This window comes from Cherax quadricarinatus, unplaced genomic scaffold, assembly GCF_038502225.1.
Source record: "Cherax quadricarinatus isolate ZL_2023a unplaced genomic scaffold, ASM3850222v1 Contig78, whole genome shotgun sequence".
Classification (NCBI taxonomy): Eukaryota; Metazoa; Arthropoda; class Malacostraca; order Decapoda; family Parastacidae; genus Cherax; species Cherax quadricarinatus.
In genome coordinates this window covers 349,108-367,998 of record NW_027195104.1, presented here as the reverse complement: position 1 = coordinate 367,998, position 18,891 = coordinate 349,108, and the positions used below count along the sequence as shown (strand labels likewise).

The following is an 18,891-nucleotide window of genomic DNA, read 5'->3' as shown; positions in this document are numbered from 1 at the left end:
CTGTGATACGGTGACCAGAACTGTGCTGCACCGTCTAAATGAGGCCTAACAAAATTATATAGAGTTGAAGAACAACTTGAGGACTTCTATTATTTATGCTTCTTGATATGAAGCCAAGGATTCTCTTAGCTTTATTGCGAGCAGTATTGCACTGTTGTCTTGGTTTTAGATTACTGCTAACCAGAACTCCTAAATCCTTTTCGCAATCAGTAGTATTAAGATCTACATTATTTAGTTTAAATGTGGCATGGTTATTTCCTTGTCCAACATTTAGAACTTTGCATTTGTCTATATTAAACTGCATCTGCCACTTCTCCGACCATTGCATCAGTCTATTTAAATCATTCTGGTTTGCTCTTGTGTCCTCATTAGAATGAATTGGACGGCATATTTTGGTGTCATCAGCAAATATGCTTATGCCGCTATTTATTCCCTCATCTAAGTCGGGCCCAACACTGACCCCTGCGGATTACCGCTTGTGACGTACCCCCATTCTGATTTCTCCCAATTGATGCAAACTCTCTGCTGCCTATTTGTCAACCATGCCTCTACCCAGGAAAAAAATTCTCCTCCTATTCTATGTGCCTTAAGTTTCCTCAATAGCCTCTGATGAGGAACTCTATCGAAAGCCTTACTGAAGACCATATACACAATATCATATTCATTACCATGATCTACCTCCTCAAACAGCTTAGTGAAAAAGTTAGTAAATTCGTGAGACAGGATCGCCCCTTTGTAAAACAGTGTTTGATTCATTAATCAATTTATGCCCATCAAGATGGCTACGAATTGCTTCGGCAATTATTGATTCCATTAATTTTCCCACTATGGAGGTAAGTCCATAGTTCGAAGCTAACAACCTGTCACCTGCCTTGTAATTAGGTATTACATTTGCCATTTTCCACTTATCAGCCACTATGCCAGTTTGTAGTGATATGTTGAAAAGATTAGCCAAAGGTATGTTAAGTTCCTCTTTACATTCCTTTAACACCCATACAAACAGTTCATCAGGTTCTGGGGATTTGCTTGGTTCTAATTTCTCTATTTGTCTGAGGACCAAGTCACTAGTTACCACAATCGTGCATAGTTTATTATCGTCCTGTTCTACATAATCTATTATTTCAGGAATGTTGCTAGTATTTTCCTGGGTAAAAACTTTGAGGAAGTAGGTATTGAAAATTTCACACATATCCTTTTCACTGTCAGTATCTGACCTGAGTTACTCTTAAGTGGGCCTATCTTGTCCCTGTTCTTACTTCTGTATACCTGAAAGAACCCTTTTAGGTTAGTTTTCGATTCCCTTACAACCACAGCCTCATAATCCCTTTTTGCTTTTCTTATTCCTTTTTTTATTTCTCTCTTTAATTTAATGTATTTATTTCTTAACTGCCTTTCCCATCTTTTGATACGCCTATATATGCCTCTTCTTTGACCAATGAGATGTTTTAATCTATTGTTCATCCATTTGGGATCATTTTTGTTAGATCTAATTTCCCTACTCGGAACAAAAGTTGTCTGGGCAGCTTGAACTATGGTCTGAAGAACGTCATATTGGCAACCAAGATCACCTACCTAACCGATAGTTAGGTCATCCCAATTTAGCCCACCTAGCTAATTTCTGAGTCCTATGAAATCGAGCAAGCGAAAGTCTGGGACAGAGATTTGATTGCAGTTATCTGGGTAATTCGATGATATATTGAAACTAAGTGATTTGTGATCACTTTCCCCAAGCTCATCATTAACCTCAAGATTATTAATTAGTGATTCTTTGTTGGCAAGAACCAAGTCAAACAAATTGTTTCCTCTAGTTGGTTCTCTCACAAACTGTTTTAAAAAGCAATCCTGAACCGTATCAAGAAAGTCATTAGACTCACGATTTCCTGTCATATTGTTCCAATCAATTTGTCTAAAGTTAAAATCTCCCATTAACACAACATTTTGATATCTAGATGCTTTATGAATTCCGTCCCATAACTGCTTACTGCACTGCCTATCAAGGTTTGGGGGCCTATAAATCACACCCAAAATTAATTTGTCACTACCCTCGCGAAACTTTAACCAAACAGATTCTGTGTCCGATGTTTCTCATCTTATATCTTGTCTAACACAACAGTTTAAATTATCCTTGACATACATCACACTCTGCCACCCTTCTTGTTGATCTTATCAGTGTGGAATAGTTTATAACCTTGTATGTTGCATTCAGAAGGCATTTCTCTATCTTTCAGGCTGAACCAGGTCTTTGTTATAGCAATAATATCTATATTACCTACCCTTGCAAGTAATCTTAGTTCATCTACCTTATTTCTTAGACTCCTACTATTTGCATAGTAAACCTTAAGGGAGCTAGTCACTCGTTGCCCTCTACTATCTCTCTTTGTTTGTTGATCAATTGTTTTGCCTTTACTAGCAACTTTATTTTGAATAATGTCTTTTAAAGATCCCTGAGGTATCCCAGTAATATCTGCTGGTTTCAGACATATTACTGCAGCCTGATTGTTTCCCACAAACACTGATACATCTATAATCTATCAGTTTAAAGTCCTAGGTAAGTCATCAATTACCCCCTCAATCGAATTGGCTAATGCAACCACTCCATCCCCAGAGAGATGAACCCCATCCCTTGCATATATATCATGTTTGCCATAGAATTTGTCCTGCAGCACCTGTCTAGCCAGAAATTTATACTAATTACATTAGACATCCATTCATTGCCCACTCCCTTTCTAGGCAAGATGCTTCATATGACTGGGATTCCTCACTTAGACCTAACTACTTCTTTGGCTGACCTGTACTTATCGAGAAGCTCCTGTATCCTGCCCTCCCCAACGTCATTATCCCCAGCACTAGAACAGATAATGGGCTTGTTCCCATTACCTGGCGTAATATTATCCAACCTACTAACTATGTCACCAACACCAGCTCCTGGAAGGGACACCCTCTGTCTGACTTTCTCATCTCTGTTACGAAAAGCATGGTTCATAAATCATACCTGAGAATCTCCTACAATTAGAATATTCTTACCTTGATTAGCAGGGGGAATCAGTGGTACCTTCAACCTCACTAACCACTAAAGTACACTCGTCCAGGAGAACAGAGAATCGATTTCCTACCTTCACATCTTCTCTTCTAACCCTCCTTTTCTTCCTTCATCCTGAACTGTGAACTACTTTCCACTTAAAGCGGCTGCCACTCTCACTGCTGGTGACCATTTCCTCCTTACCAGCTAAAACCATCTCACACTCACTCCCAAACCCATCTAGGCGAAGCTTCAGCCTCCTATTTTCCTCCTGAAGGAGTAGAACCTCCTTCCTCAACACTTTAACCTGAGATTCTAAAACACTACAACGAGCAATGGTGCTTGGTAACAACCCACGTTAATACCCAGAGAGCTTAGGAAGGTATGACCTCCTCACGTGACCACTGACCTCAGCTTATAATTTTCGTAACTGTATGTATGTGTACCAATAACTAATTAAACTTACTTTCTTATTTTCTTAGTCACTCTGCCTCTACAGGCTATTGTATTATACATTATCACTTACATATATTTAGGCTAAGTTAGAGTTAGTCATTTAGCTTAACGTAGTATATACACTACCCATACATTAATAGGATGTAGGTACTCCTTTTCCCGCCAAGAAGACCCACGCCGGGTTTGAGAGCACCTAGAGCCTTCAGTCACATTACGAACAGTGAGCCTAGGAGGCGAACCCCCCTCCCTCACTTTTACATTACCGTGGATTATCCGTTACGCCCATGTCCGTGATATTTCACCACGATAAGCTCGCTACAAACCCAGACCCTGGCCTGTGACCCAGACCCTGGCCTGTGACCCAGACCCTGGCCTGTGACCCAGACCCTGACCTGTGACCCAGACCCTGGCACGTGACTCAACAGAGGTATTCGTAGGTGCTCCCACAATTTAATCACCTTGCATGTAATTATCCCGGGTGTAGTAAGTGCACACTTGTTCATTGGGTTTATGTGTGAGGCGAACTACAACCTGCACAGAGACCTGGAGAAGCTACGGTCCATCAGTTTACACTGTCCCTATGTGGTATACAGGTATGTAAACAATTATTTCAGAATGGGATGGCAGATTCTAGGCTAAATTTCATGACTGAAAGGGGACCACTAACCTACGCCGTCATGAGCCCACATGCGCACCCTCTATTCTACACACATAGCAGCATATGTGCAAATTACATAGAATAACCCCCCAAAAAAAGTCAAAGCGACTTATTACCATTGGGGTGCTTGTAATATCTTACTTTAACCGTAAAGGTTAAAGCAGCTTAGTAACTCTACTGTGTGATAAGCAGTTACAATAAAAGTAAATATACCAGGAATGAGGTAAAGTGAGCTATTTACATTAACATTAGAAGAAGACCAGATTACAGTAATAGGTACATGAATGTTAGCTGTACAAGAAATCACTCTTCTACCTTTCTGTACCTGTATTCATTAGGTACCTTTTTGCTCTCTTTCTGAAGTGGTTCATACTATGACAGGCTCTGACATGTGCAGGCAGTCTGTTCCATTACTTTAATGCCTGACCACCTACTGTGTGCACTACAAAGTTGTGCTCTCTTCCCCTCAGTTCACAGTCTTGACAAACTTGGCAGTAAGAAATTCTGGACTCTGTGAGCAATTTTATAAACGTGATCTAACTTCAGTTGTTTTACTCTGTCTTCAGCATTCAACATATCCAATTGTTGTAATTCATCATGGCCTACATGTTCTCTTGGTCCCAGGTCCAGGAAGAATCTTACCATTTTATTCTGGGTGGTTCGTAGTCAATCTTTCAGTTTTTTTTGTTAAAGCAGAGTACCATGAAGAGCAAGGGTAGTCTACATGACACTGTATAACAGCTAGACATAGGACCCTATGAGCCTCAGTAGGTAGACACTGTGCTTGTCCGTAGAGGAACTTGAGTTTGGTATTCACTTTCTATACTACACTGTTTCCTATAAATTCTCCTGACATGCTTGGATCTTTGTTTCCTAACACATGTACGTTGAGCAACTGTACCTTGAAATTTGTATAAAATACCGACAAGATGATGATGATGAATAGTTGGGTATATTTATTGTTGAAAGGTTTTCGCCTATACAGTAGGCTTCTTCAGTCAAATACATAGTCAGCAGGTGTAGTAGTGAATGATGATTTAATCAGTCCGTCATTGTGTTCCGACCATGGAGCTGAACTCTTCTCCAGGCTGAGGGACTGACCACCTCATATATCTAAGGTTGAGGGACTGATTAAATCACCTTCATTACATTACTACACCTGCTGCCTTTGTATTTGACTTGAGAAGCCTACTGTGAAGGCGCAACGTTTCAACAATACAGATAACCAACTGTTGCACATACATCTTAGTCATCAACTCTTAGGTACATAATATTCACACCTCATTACTATTCTTATCACTTAGTATATAACAGTAAGTATTTATTCACTCACCTCGTTTTCATGCTAATCATTTCTATATTATAACTAGGAATCTTTCCTCACATTGAACTCATTACCTTAATATGAGTAAACGTAAACAACTAGCAAGTATATGACATGAATAATAAGCTCTAAACGAGTATTTTTATTTTTTTTAAGGCCAAAGACTTTACCTGAATGTCTGGATGAAGACCCAGATTATAGAGAGTCCAGTTGACGGCTGAGGCGGTGGTGTCGTGGCCAGCAAACATGAAGGTGTCTACCTCCTTCCGTATTTCTTCTTCAGTGAACTCAGGATTGTCTTCAGCATATTCTAACAGGAGGTCGAGGAAGGCCAGACGCTTCTTCTTACCTGTGCATACATATTCAGATATATACATGTAAATGCAAACCCACATAAATAAACACGTATATTCGTAGTGTTGTTATCATTATAATTATTATAATCATCATCATCATCATTATTACTTAGTGGGAGCACTTAAACCTTAATAGTCATAGAGCGCTTGGGAACGGGAGGCAATAATATTTGATCCAAGGGAGAGGGAAACAAGTTAGTTTCCTGAGACACCTGATCAACTTCCATGTACCTCTCATGGCTGGTATATATATGTTTCAAGTTGTTGAAACGTGTTAATAGATCGCCAGAGTGTTTCAGGAGTGATCCTCAGAATGTGCCTTAGCACATCACACCTGAAATATTCAAGTGATTTACTACATCTGAACAACATCACCAGCAAGAACAAGACGCTTGCCAGCCTAAATGTCTCCTTGTTTACTTGAGTCCCCATTCACATTGTTCCTTGTTAGGCTTATGAGCTTTCCCGTCAGTTTCCATTGCATTCGTCTTTCGACCTCTGGGGAGAGAGGACACTACTGGAGCTCTGATTGACTACCTGCCACCTAGTGAGCACTTCTGCACTTCAGTTCCAAGATGGCGGATCGTGCCGGCAGGCGCATCAACACTGTTTGCATAGAGCTGATCGTGGATCGTTGAGCAGTGCTACGACGAATGTGCTTCTTCCAGGCATTATTAGAAATCTCTATGACATTCCTAACGAGGAACTGTATTGTGTCGCCCTCAATGGTTTGAGGAGGGTCATCGTGAAGTTTACGAGGGCCAGTTTCTACAGCAGTATTGTGGCTGTATACCAGGAACGAAGGATGTGCCTTAACTCGATGGTGGAGGTGTGTATGTAAGATGTGTTCACATACTTCACATGGGTTAAGGTGTGGAACGTACCGTTTGAGGCGATGCAGTTTGGACCTGTGGACGTCTTCAGTAACTACGGTGTTGTTCATGAGGCTAGAGGGGGGGGGTGAAGGAACGGCCCATATGCAGGGCTGCTGGAAGGTTCCTACATCCTCAAGATGACGTTGATGAGGCCTGTACCGTCATATGCTCTGTTGACGGGATACAGGACCCAAGTCTACGTGCATTACGCAGGGCAAAGGAGGACGTGCTGTCTTTGTGACTCGTACGAGTACATGGCGGTGCAGTGTGTATGTATGGCTGTCCCAAGTATGCCAACGGTTTTGGAGGAGGAACGGCAGCTGAATACGGTGAGCACGGAGAGGAGTGGGTCGGTTGGACAGAGGAAGGCTGTCTGGAGTGAGGAGGTGGAGAATGAGGGGGAGCTGTTGGGGACGTGTGTTACACTCCCAGAGGTGGCTAGTGAGGATCCACCAAGGCCTGTGGCTGTGGAGGAAGGGGAAATGTCAATGCAGGAGGTGTTGTTGGAGGCTGTGTTACAGAATTTTTTAGGGGAAGCTGTGGTCGGCGAGGACGTGGATGGAAGGTCCAGTGATGTGCAGAAGCTGGAAGGGCTTCAGTGAAAAGCGGAGGTCTTGGGTAAGCAAGACCAAGAAACAGTAGTGGTAGCTGAGGTACATCAGGAGGATTTTCCTGATGATAATATGAGTTTGAGTGGAAGCTCTAGGAAGCGGCCTACGGGGTCGTCTGAACCGGATGAAGTACTGACACCTGGGCAGAGACCAGGCAAGAAGGCATGGGCAGATGTGGTAGGGAAAGTCACTAAAGGGGGATGCACAGGGTAAATGGGGTGGGGAGGGGCAAGGGGGGTGGGGGTGTCCGATTAGGAAGAATAGTAAGGACAGTGTGGGCATCATGAAAGGGAGTGAGAGCAAGCCACAGCGGCACGGGTAAGACGCGTTTCCTTGAACATTCAGGTGTGTGACATTAAATGTTAATGGTCTCAAGAATGAGGTCAAAAGGGTCTGGTTGGAGTGGTTCTTGAGAAGGTATGCTGTGGACGTTTGTTTCTTGCAGGAGCACAAATATAAGTCAGGATGTGAGCTGCAATTGAGGGGTTATAAGATGTTTGCAAGTATGGTTTTGCATTTAAAGGGAGGAATGGCTGTGGTGGTAAAGGAGACCAGCCCATTGTGCATCATGGGGTGGGAGGAGGGGGGAGGGGGAGGGTTGTTTGGGTGGATGGGTATTGGGAGGAGGGGAGGGTATGTTTTGTGGGGGTTTATATGCCGGAAATTAGTAATATGAGGGTGAAAGCAGACTTTGTTAGGGAAGTTTTATTGTACTATCTCAGGGGTTTACCTGCTATTTCGGTAATTGAGGGAGATTGGAATTGAGTGATTCGGCTTGGGGATGTGATACTGAGGGGTGTGGGGTGTGTGATGAGTGCTTTGAGGGATGCTTTACGGGATGTGTGGGTAATTGATGTGGTGGGCAGTGAGGGTATCATGTGGAGCACACGTATGTGCGGGGTAGTTATGAGGCATGGTTGGATAGAATTTATGTTATGCAGGAGATGGGTGTGGAGAGGGTTAGGACTATTGACGTGGGTTTGTCGGATCACAGGGCAGTGTTGGCTGACCTTCAGGTTGATGATATTGCGTGCATATGTCCGAGTTATTGGAAATTGAATGTGTGGCTTTTACAGGAGAAGGATCTAGGTTTGTCCTTTCAGGACTGGTGGAAGGTATTTTGGGAGGCTAGGGATGAGGATGTGAATTTGCTTGACTGGTGGGAGTTGCATGCAAAGGTGGAGATTGCAAAATTTTCTAAGGTAAGTGGCAGGGAATGGGCACGCTGGCAGTTTGGCCAGCAGAATTACTTAGAGGGGCAGTTGAATGATTGTTATGGGGGGGTACGGAAGGTGCGAGTGGAGATATGGGGGAACTTAGGAGTCGCTTAGTGGAGATTCATAATGAAGGGTTTGATGCACTCCATGTCAGGGCAGTCTTGGAGGATGTCTTAAAAAGTGACAGGCCATCCAAGTATGTTCTAAGGAAATTCAAGGACAGGCAGTTGATGAATACTGTGGCGCATTTAGTGGTGGGGGAGGTGAGGTTATGTGGAGGGTCAGGGTCTTTCTGATACAGACAGTATCAGTAGGTATGCATATTATTGGTTTCTGGAGAAATGGAGGAGGAGGGAGGTTGTTGTTGGGTTGGATTCATTTTGAGTTATCGGGGCACATCTGGTTTTGGGGCAGGGGGACAGGGAAATGTTGGAGGGCAGCATTAATGAGGTAGAGGTGGAGGAGGTGGAGAATGGGTTGAGTCAGGGGGAAGACACCAGGAATAGATGGTTTATCTAACGATTTTTATAGAGTACATTGGGAGAGTCTTTGAAAGTATCTGGTGGAAGTTCTGAATTATATGTTGAGCAGTTGTAGGATGGTGCAAACACAGAAAACTGGGATTGTTGTAGTGGTGCCGAAGGGGAAGGAGGGGAAGGGTTTGGGTGATTATCGTCCTTTGTCATTAATGTGTTAAGATTATAAATTTTTTGCAAAGATATTGGATAATAGATTGAAGAAGGTAATTGGGGCTGTGATACATAGAGGTCAGTATGGGATCCTGGGGTGTAGTATGAGGAATGGGCACAGTCACATAAGGGATTTTATAGAGATCTGCCTGGGAGAGGGTGTCCTTGGTTTGGATTGGGCTCAGGCTTATGATTGTGTGAATAGGGAGTTTTTATGGGTCTGTTTGGAGAAGTTGGGTTTTGGAGGGAAGCGGGGGTAGTGAGTTTGGTGCACACTCCATATGAGAAGGCGGTTGTGCTGGTGCAGGTTAATGGAAGGCTGGGGAAGCTGGTGCTGATGAAGCGGGGCTTAAGCAGGGTTGTCTGCTCTCTCAGTTGCTCTTTGCATGTGTGCAGCATCCTTTCTTTGAGGATGTGGAGGGGGAATTGCAGGAGTTAGAAGGGGGTTGCATGGGGGGAATTGTTGGATATGTTGATGACACCACTGTTCTGGTAATGAGTGAGGGAGCTTTAAGGAGGGTCGGTGAGGTAATTTAGAGTTTTGGGGATGCTTCGGGTATGGGAGTTAATCTAGCGAAGTTGAGGTTATTGGAGGTGGGGAATTGGGTTGGGGGAGATTGGGGGAGGAGATGGGATGGTCAGTTGGTGACAGACTTAGGGTTTGTGGGATATGGTATATGGTATATTGCACAGGTGCAGGATTGCAGGAGGATCAACTCTGAATTAGCCACGAGTAGAGTTCTGGGCAAGCTTAGAGGTTTGAGGGTTAGGGAAGTGGTGTTACAGCAGCGGGTTCTGGTTATTAACTCACTTGTGTATAGTAAGGTATTGGGAGTGGTGCAGGTGTTTCCAGTGCGGCCACAGGACATTCAGGAAATACAGGGGAGGGTTTTGAGGTTTGTGTGGGGGTTTGGGAGGGCCTGGTTATGTAAGGATGTGGTTATGACAGATGTGAAAAGGGGGGGGCTAGGACTGATGGCTTTGGGGCCTAGGGTAATGGCCTAATATATTAAGCAGAGGTATATTAGGGTGGGAGGATAGGGGTGTAAGGGTGGATAGGATAATGATGAGGGATGCTAGAAACTGGTGGAGTGGCAGAGACTTGAGGGATTGCGAGGATTTGCTGAGGTTCTTATTGACAGTGAGACAGGTTTCAAAATTGAACGTTAAAACGTTGGTGGGTGTGGTGTGGGGACGGGGTGTCTTACAAGGGGTTGCCGTGTACTCCATGTATAACTGGAAGATTATATGGAGGGAGTTCAGGCTGCTTAGGATACCAGCAAGGGTCAGGGAGTTGGTATAACGTTTTCTTATGGGAGTATTGGCATCCAGGCATGAGTTGCATAAAATGGGGTTGGTGAGGGAGGCGACATGCTTGTTCTGTGGGGAGGAGGAAGAGGAAACTGCCTTTCACGTGGTATATTTCTGCTCATCTTTGGGGGGAGTGAGGGTTTGGATGGGGGTGTTATCAGGCTGTTGGGGGGGAGTTGGTCGTTTCTTTGAGCTTTGTCGTTGGATGTCAGTGGGGTATCAGGGGAAGTGGGAAGGGCTTTGATGTACATTATGGCGGATTATTTGCATGTTTCTTGGGGAATGAGGGAGATCAAAGGTGAGTTGAGGATAAAAGCGTTATCAGCTAGGTTCTATAGAACAATGTGTAGGAATAGATTAATCTATAGTGGGTGTTGGGAGTCCAGATTCTAGGAGGGTTATCGAAACCTCTCAGTGGGGAAACTCCTCCGGGCTCATGGGGGTGGGCAAGAGGCTGGTTTCCTTTCGTGACTGGTGGGTATGGTAAGGTAGTGGAGTTTTTGTGTTGTATGTGATGTGTGAGTGGAGTATGTGAGAGTTTCAGTTTGGCCTCTGGTTGTGTTCCTTGCGTGTTGGTTCACCTTTTATTCATGTCAGAGAGACCCTGATTTCAGTATAGTATCACATATAAGTCACATATTTTTTGGCATTGGATAATTATTACACTGACTGTCAGGGATTGGTGGCTTAGGCATCTGTTATGGTGGTTTATATAATGTTATGGGCCTTGTGCTGTTTTATACTTCATGTGAATTTTTGGTTTATTGTGTTACCAAGCATGTCCACAGGTAGTTATTTGAATTACTGGGGAAAATGTGCTTGAAGACGTTATGTTCTCCAGTAGCCCAAGAGTCCGATAGTATGGGCTGTTCATTGCATATATGGCGGTCTAAGATTTAGCTGCAGGTGCTTCCTGCTTATTGTTTTACTAAGTGTCTTGTTAACGCTTATTGCATACTTAGTGTCACCATTTGTTTCATGTTAATGCATTATACAATTTTATTTTTACAATGGTGTACTATTGTGTTTCAAATAGGGAGATAGGGCTTTTATGTACTGTATGTAGGCAGCTTTGATACATATCTTGTTGGAATGTACTTAAGGGAGCTTAAATGTAGTTGTATGGTTTTTCTTTGACCTGGTATGTGTCACTAAGTTGGGAGACGTTTTGTTCTCCATTATGTCATGAGTTTATTAGTATGGGCTGTTATTGTATATACATGTATAATGTTATGTCTTTTACTTGCAGGTGTTTCCTGCTCACTGTTTATGTGGTTTTTTTTTATTGTGGTATGTGTTGTTGTTGTAATGTTTATTCTAGGCTTTGGTTTGCCTACTGTTTAAGTTAATGTAATGTATAATTTTATTTTTTGTATGCTGTGCAAGGGATGTTATTGTACAGAGCTGTGCAGAGTTTTGTGTGTGCACAGGCATAAATTGTGAGGTTTTGTTTTTGTTGATATAATTTTCTGTGCTGGAGATATCTTGCTGTTTTCATTCTGTTAGGTGTTTCCTGCTCATTGTTTACGAGGGAAGTTTTATTGTGGTATGTGTCATTGCACTGTTTATCGTAGGCTTAGGTTTGTATTTGGTTTAAGTTATTGTAATGTATAATTTTATCTTTTGTATGCTGTACTAAATTTTCTATTTACTTTGCAAGGGGTCTTATTGTACAGTGTTTTGGGGGGTTTTGTGTTTGTACAAGTATGAATTGTGAAGTTTTCACTTTGTTAATGTAATTTTCTGTGCAGGAGCTATCTTGCTGTTTTCATTCTGTTAGGTGATGGGATATCCTTTAAATAAATATGAACAAAACATTTAGGGAATGTAATGTGGTTGATGGTAGATCATTGTATTTGCAAATGGCTAATTCATATGTTTTTTTATTAATTTATATGTTGTACTGTATTATTTTAAATAAAATATAAAAAAAGGGTCCATTTTATTCCATAAAAACATTTCTGACAATTGTACTTGTCTGTTGTCCCCTCAGACAGAGCGGCGCCAGGCATCTGACATGCCTTTGAATGGTATCCTGAAGTGTTTCCCTCGCTAGACGAGACACAGCAATGGCTATAACTCTAGATGTCTTAAAATTTTCCATTCAGTTCCTATTATCGCATTGCTCCTGATTTCTTGTTTACGATTGTTTGTATGTATGTATGTATGTATGTATGTATATATGTATGTATGTATGTATGTATGTATGTATGTATGTATGTATGTATGTATGTATGTATGTACGTATGTATATATGAATGTATGTACTTATTTGTACACACCCATTTGTAGTTTGAGTCTCAGTTACTGCAATGACTTGCCATTTGCTGAGTTTATTCCCCTTACCTAATGGCCCAGTCAAATCTTTTCTTAAAACAATGTATGAAGCCTGTCTCTACCACTTCTTCGTCCAGGTTATTTCACTTACTGACCACCCTGACCTCTACCTGTGCCCTAGTGTACTTGTTTCCAGCCTCTTGAACAGTCTATAACTGATCACTATCAAATCCTCTGAGAACTTTGTTTGTCGTTATTCTACAATCAGAACCAGAATTCTTTTATTCTCTAGTGTCGTCAGGTTCAGTTCCTTTAGCTTCTGGTTTTACCTTCTGTCTATTACGTCTTCACTTCACTTGTTTGCAGTATAAAAGTCCCTTCCCCACGCATATACTATTATCAACATTGATGCAGTGAACACATCGACTCCAGGTTGAGGGACTGATTACCTCTAGCTCCTCATCTTCCACCGTTTTTCTCTGTATTGGACTGAGAAGACACTGGCTGGTGAAACGTTTGCACAGTAAAGATGCCCAAATGTTTCACAGCTGTCTCATTCATCAACAAGTCTCATTGCATACCTATGCACTTTTTTTAGTTTGTAAGCTTCTGCTTTATAAAGTGTGGACTGACTGCTGGTGCTACATAGTCCAAGATGGACCTGACTTATGCCATGTATAATAAGACCGTGAATCTCTCTTTGTTGACATTCCTGGAAGCTACTCGCAGATGTACTAAACAAACACTTGTCGCAGATGTTGCTCGGTTCATAATATGACTCCGCCAGTACGTCTGGCACTATGCTAGCACCTAGCTCTCTCTTCTTGCATGATGGTTGCAACCTCTGTTTCCTGAATCCATATTAAGTTCCTGGTTTTCTTACTTCTTCGCCAGTTTCCATAACCTTGCATTTGTTGGGGTTGACTTAGTGTAGCATCTTGGACGACCTTTCTACCTTTATTTATACTCTTTCTTTCTCCCTGTAAGTTATTATTTTAAACAATTCTACATCGTCTATGTGTGTGTGTGCATATGTATGTTTGAACATATGTATGCATGAATGTATGTGTGTATGTGTATGTATGCATATATGTTTGTATGTGCAGAACAACCGCTACGAAAAGTAGTAGTTCTGCACACAATTCGTCTCCTCACCACCTGGTGAGGAAAACATAGCATTAACACCAAAATGGCGGACTGTATGAGCCGGCGTATAAATACTGTCTGCATCGAGCTGGTACGGGGATCTTTAAGCAGCGCCACGATGAACGTTCCCCTCCCAGGAATTATCAGGGACGTTTATGGAATCCCCAATGAAGAGTTGTATAGTGTGGCACTGAACGGCATGTGAAGGGTCTTTGTGAAGTTCATGAGGGCCGGTTTCTGCTCCAGCATCGTCGACGAGTTTCAAGAACGGAGAATGAGCATAAATTCGGCAGTAGAACTGTGCATGCATGACGTGTCTAAGTATTATACTTGGGTGAAGGTATGGAATGTACCTTTTGAGGCGACAGCATATAGCCTTCAGGATGTTTTCAGCGGTTATGGGGCTGTCCATTCGGCGAGCATGGGGGTGTGGAGGGACGGCCCATATGAGGGGCTGCCGGAAGGATCCTTCACACTGAAACTGACCCTGAGGCGGCCGATACCATCGTATGTCACTTTGGTCGGCCATAGGACTCAAGTTTTTGTACATTATGCGGGGCAGAGGAGGACGTGCCATTTATGTGACTCTTATGAGCACATGGCGGCACAGTGCCCATGGAGACAGAGCCCGAGGGTGCAAGAAACATCTTCTGAGGACAAGCAGTTAGAAGCCTTTAACGTTGTGCCAGGTGATGTGGAAGGTCAGAGGAAGGGCCTATGGAGTGAGGAGGTGGAGAGAACTGAGGTGGCTATGGGGACGTGTGTCACTCTCCCAGAGGAAACGGGGGGAGGGGGAATATCCCTGCCTGACAGACCATTGTATACTGCAGAATCTGCTCAGAAGGGGATGTTGGAGGCAGTGTTGAAGGGTTTTTTGGAAGAGTCGGAACATGGTGTAAAAGGTGATGAGAGGTTATGTGGTGTCAAGGAGATGGATGGACAGCAAGGGGTGAGGAAGACTTGAGTGAGGTTAGAATGGAGAGCAATGTGGTGGTGGAGGTTCATCAGGAAGACATTCTTGAAGAAGATATGTGTGTGGAGGGTAGTTCCCACAAGAGATCAGCTGGGGTGTCAGACACTGAAGAGGTCCTTACACCAGGGCATCGCCTTGGGAAAAAGGCTTGGGCAACTGTGGTGGGAACGACGAGCCAGGGATGGGTGCAATGGTGAAGATCGGAGGGAAAGGACAGGGAAAGGTGTGTGGGCAGAAATGGAGGAATGCTAGAGATAGCCCGAGACCTATGAAAGGAGGACCAAGTAAGCCTCAGAGGCATAGGCGTAAGCCGTCATTCCTGTAAAGTTTAGGTGTGTAATTTTCAATGTAAACGGTCTTAAGACCGAGGTCAAGAGGATATGGTTAGAGTGGTTTTTAAGGAGATTTAGTGTTGATGTCTGTTTTTTGCAGGAACATAACCATAGGTTAGGATGTGAATTGGTTTTGAAAGGTTATATATAGGTTGTTTACCAGTAATGCTCTAAGATTGAAAAGAGGTGTGGCTGTGGTGGTAAATGAGACCAGTCCTTTGCGTGTCCTTGGTTGGGAGGAGGGGAGTGGGAGGGTTGTCAGGGTGGATGGGTTTTTTGGGGTAAGGAGGGTTTGTTTTGTGGGGGTGTACATGCCGGCGACTAGTAATGCTAGAGTAAAAGGGGATTTTGTACGAGATGTCCTGGTGTATCATTTTCAAGGTTTACCAGCTTTTACGGTGCTTGGGGAGTTGTGTGATTAGGAATGAGGATGTGTGATTAGGAATGAGGATGTGGTTCTGAAGGGGGTGGGTTGTGTTTTTGGGGATTCTGAGAGATGTATTGCGGGATGTTGGGGTTGTAGATGTGGTGGGGAGTAGGGGGTATGGAGTGGAGCACATCTTTATTCGTAGGGGATATGAGGCAAGGTTAGATAGGATTTATGTCAGGCAGGGAATAGGTATGGAGAGAGTGAGGACTTTAAATGTAGGTTTTTCTTATCATCATGCAGTAATTGCTGATTTGAGGGTAGATGGTATAGTGCGAGTTTATGAGGGATACTGGAAATTGAATGTGAGGCTACTTAGGGAGGAGGGTGAAGGTACAGGATTTTCAGAATGGTGGATGTCCTTTAGGGAGACTAGGAATGGATTGGTGGGAAATGAGAGCTAAGATTGGGATAGCAGAATTTTTTAAAGTATGGGGAAAAGAGATGGCGAGGTGGCGTTATGTTTTGCAAAATTATCTTGAAGGTCAGTTAAATGATTGTTATGAAGAGGAAAGGGTGGGGCGGAGTGGGGATATGAAAAGCTTGTGGAATAGGTTAGCAGAAATTCATAACAAAAGGTTTGAGGCAATCAGAGTTAGGGCGGGGTTGGACGATGTTTTAAGGTGAGATAGGCCGTCGGGCTTTGTACTCAGGAAGCTTAAGGAAAGGCAGGCAAAAACCACCTTGGCATATCTAGTAGCAGGAACAGAGGGGGGGGGGAATAGAGGAGGTTCAGGGCCTAGCCACAACGGAAAATATCAGTTTGTATGCTGATTTTTGGTTTAGGGAGAAATGGAGGAGGCATGGGGGTGGGGGGTCGGTGAGGGGAGTTTTGGGGATGAAAGGATCAATAAAGTATTAAGTGAGCAGGACAGTGAAATGCTGGAGAGTAGTATTAGTGAGGCAGAGGTGGAGGAGGCAGTTTTTGGGCTGTGCCAAGGTAAAACACCTGGGATAGATGGCATACCGAACGATTTTTATAGGTGTCATTGGGGGTGTGTAAGGCATTGTCTGGTGGGGGTTTTGAATTGTATGTTAAGTAGTGGGAGAATGGGGAACTCGCAAAAATTGGGTGTCACAGTTTTAGTGCCAAAAAAGAAGGAATGCCAAGGTTTGAATGATTATCGAGCGATTTTGTTAATGTGCTCGGATTACAAAATTTTTGCTAAGATTTTGGGCAACAGAATGAGGAAAGTGTTGGGTTTCGTGATACATAGGGGGCAGTTTGGAATTCCGGGGAGAAGGATGAGGGATGGCCATGTTTTTATTAGGGCATTTCTAGAGAGTGGTACAGGAGGGGGAATAGTAGGTTTAGATTTGGAGAACGCATATGATTGCATGAATAGAGAATTCTTAACGGTTTGCTTAGAGCGGCTGGGGTTTCGGGAAGGGGTGGTGAGATGGGTGAATACCCTGTATGCTGAGGCGGTGGTGAAGGTACAGGTCAGTGGGGGGTTGGGTGAAAGTGTACTGACGGAGAGAGGTTTGAGGCAGGGTTGCCAGTTATCGAAGTTGCTTTTTGCTTGTGTGCAGAATCCCTTCTATGAGTCGGTTGAGGGGGTGATGGACAAACAGGAAATGGAGGGGGATGCAAGGGGGGCATAGTGGGGTATGTGGATGATACTACTGTTTTGCTCCGGGGTAAGGAGGCATTAAGGAGGGTGGGTAGAGTGATTCAGATGTTTGGTACTAATACGGGGATGCGAGTTAATACGGTGAAATCAAGGTTACTAGAGGTTGGTAATTGGATAGGTGGGGGCTTGGAGGTGGGTTCAGGATGGATAGTGGTGGATAGAATCAGAGTATGTGAAATATGGTATATGGCAGAGATGCAGGCCTGCAGGAGGGTAAATTCAGAGTCTGTCACGGGTAAGGTTTTAGGTAGACTTGGAGGTTTAAGTGCGAGGGACCTAGCTTTGCAACAGAGAGTAATGGTGGTAAACTCACTTGTCAATAGCAAGGTATGGTGGGTGGCAGAGGGTTTTCCATTAGAGGTACAGGACATTGTAGAAATGCAGAGGAGGGCGCTAAAGTTTGTGTGGAAGTTTTGGAGGGCATGGCTAAGTAAGGAGGTAGTTATGACGGATGTTCAAAGAGGGGGTTTAGGACTGAGAGTAATGGCTATATATATCAAGCAGAGGTATATTAAGGAAGGGGGTGTGAGGGGAGCTAAAAGTAGGAAGGGTCATGGAGGAGGCACATAGATGGTGGAGTGGCAGGGACTTGCAGGTGTGTGAAGATATGTTGAGGTTTTTATTGACAGTGCAACAGGTGGACAACTTAAAAGTGAAAAGGTTGGTGCGGGTCGTGGGTGGACAGGGAATATTGCAAGGGGTAGCCGTGTACCCAAAGTATGATTGGAGGGTCATTTGGAAGAATTTTAGTAAGCTTAGGATACTAACTAGAGTAAGGGAATTAGTGTATCGATTCATCATGGGGATTCTGGACTCCAAGGAGGTGTTAAGATGTATGGGGTTGGTGGAAGAGGCTTATTGCCAGTTTTGTGGTGATGTTGAAACGGCATTTCATGTGGTCTATTTTTGTCCCTCCTTGGAGGGGGTGAGATCATGGATGGGTGGGGTTATCAGATTGTTGGGGGGGGGACGTTTGCCACTTTTAAGGGCTTTACTGTTAGATGTAAGAGAAGTGCCTAAGGATGTGGGAAGGGCTATAATGTACGTCATAATAGACTATCTGGATATCTCATGGGGAATGAGAGAATTAAGGGGTAATATAAGGATAAAAGCATTGGCGGCTAGAATCTATAGGACGAAGTGCAGGAATATGCTTGTTTATGGGGCTTTCTGGGAAAAAAGTTTCTCAGAAGGTTATAGGAGCCTCACTGTGGTGCCCTTTGTCGGGGTTCATGAGGATGAGCAAAGGGGTAATCTCTGTTTTGGGGGATGTAAAGGGGGTGGGGGAGTTTCAGCCTGCTGGAGTGTTTGTGGTGTGTAAGAGGAAGGTAGTGACAGTTTTGTCTGGATTGTAGGCTATGTTTCACGGGAATGTTTTGCCTTAGAGAGACATAAGGGTAGATTCTGTGGAGAAATTTTCTCCAGGAGGGGGGCATCAGCCCCCTTCAACCCCTTTCAGCTACTTTCAGCCCTCTCAGAAGGGGCAAGCATCTTGTTTACTGCTACAGCGAGTAATTGATCCCAGATGCAGTACCAGTATACGACGTGGTCAAGCGACCAACGCTCCTTGCAGTCCAGTGTTGCAA

The 18,891-nt window shown here is 43.6% G+C and overlaps 1 protein-coding gene across 3 annotated transcripts in view; it reads right to left on the bottom strand.

Moving 5' to 3' along the window:
* Positions 1-18,891, bottom strand: part of LOC128703088 (cytochrome P450 4c3) — a 258,859-nt gene that overhangs the window by 26,262 nt on the left and 213,706 nt on the right. For all 3 annotated transcript variants that reach the window (XM_070080011.1, XM_070080010.1, XM_070080012.1), the window contains exon 9: positions 5,628-5,806. In XM_070080011.1, coding sequence (XP_069936112.1) covers positions 5,628-5,806 — 179 coding nt within the window. The remainder of the gene's footprint in view (positions 1-5,627; positions 5,807-18,891) is intronic.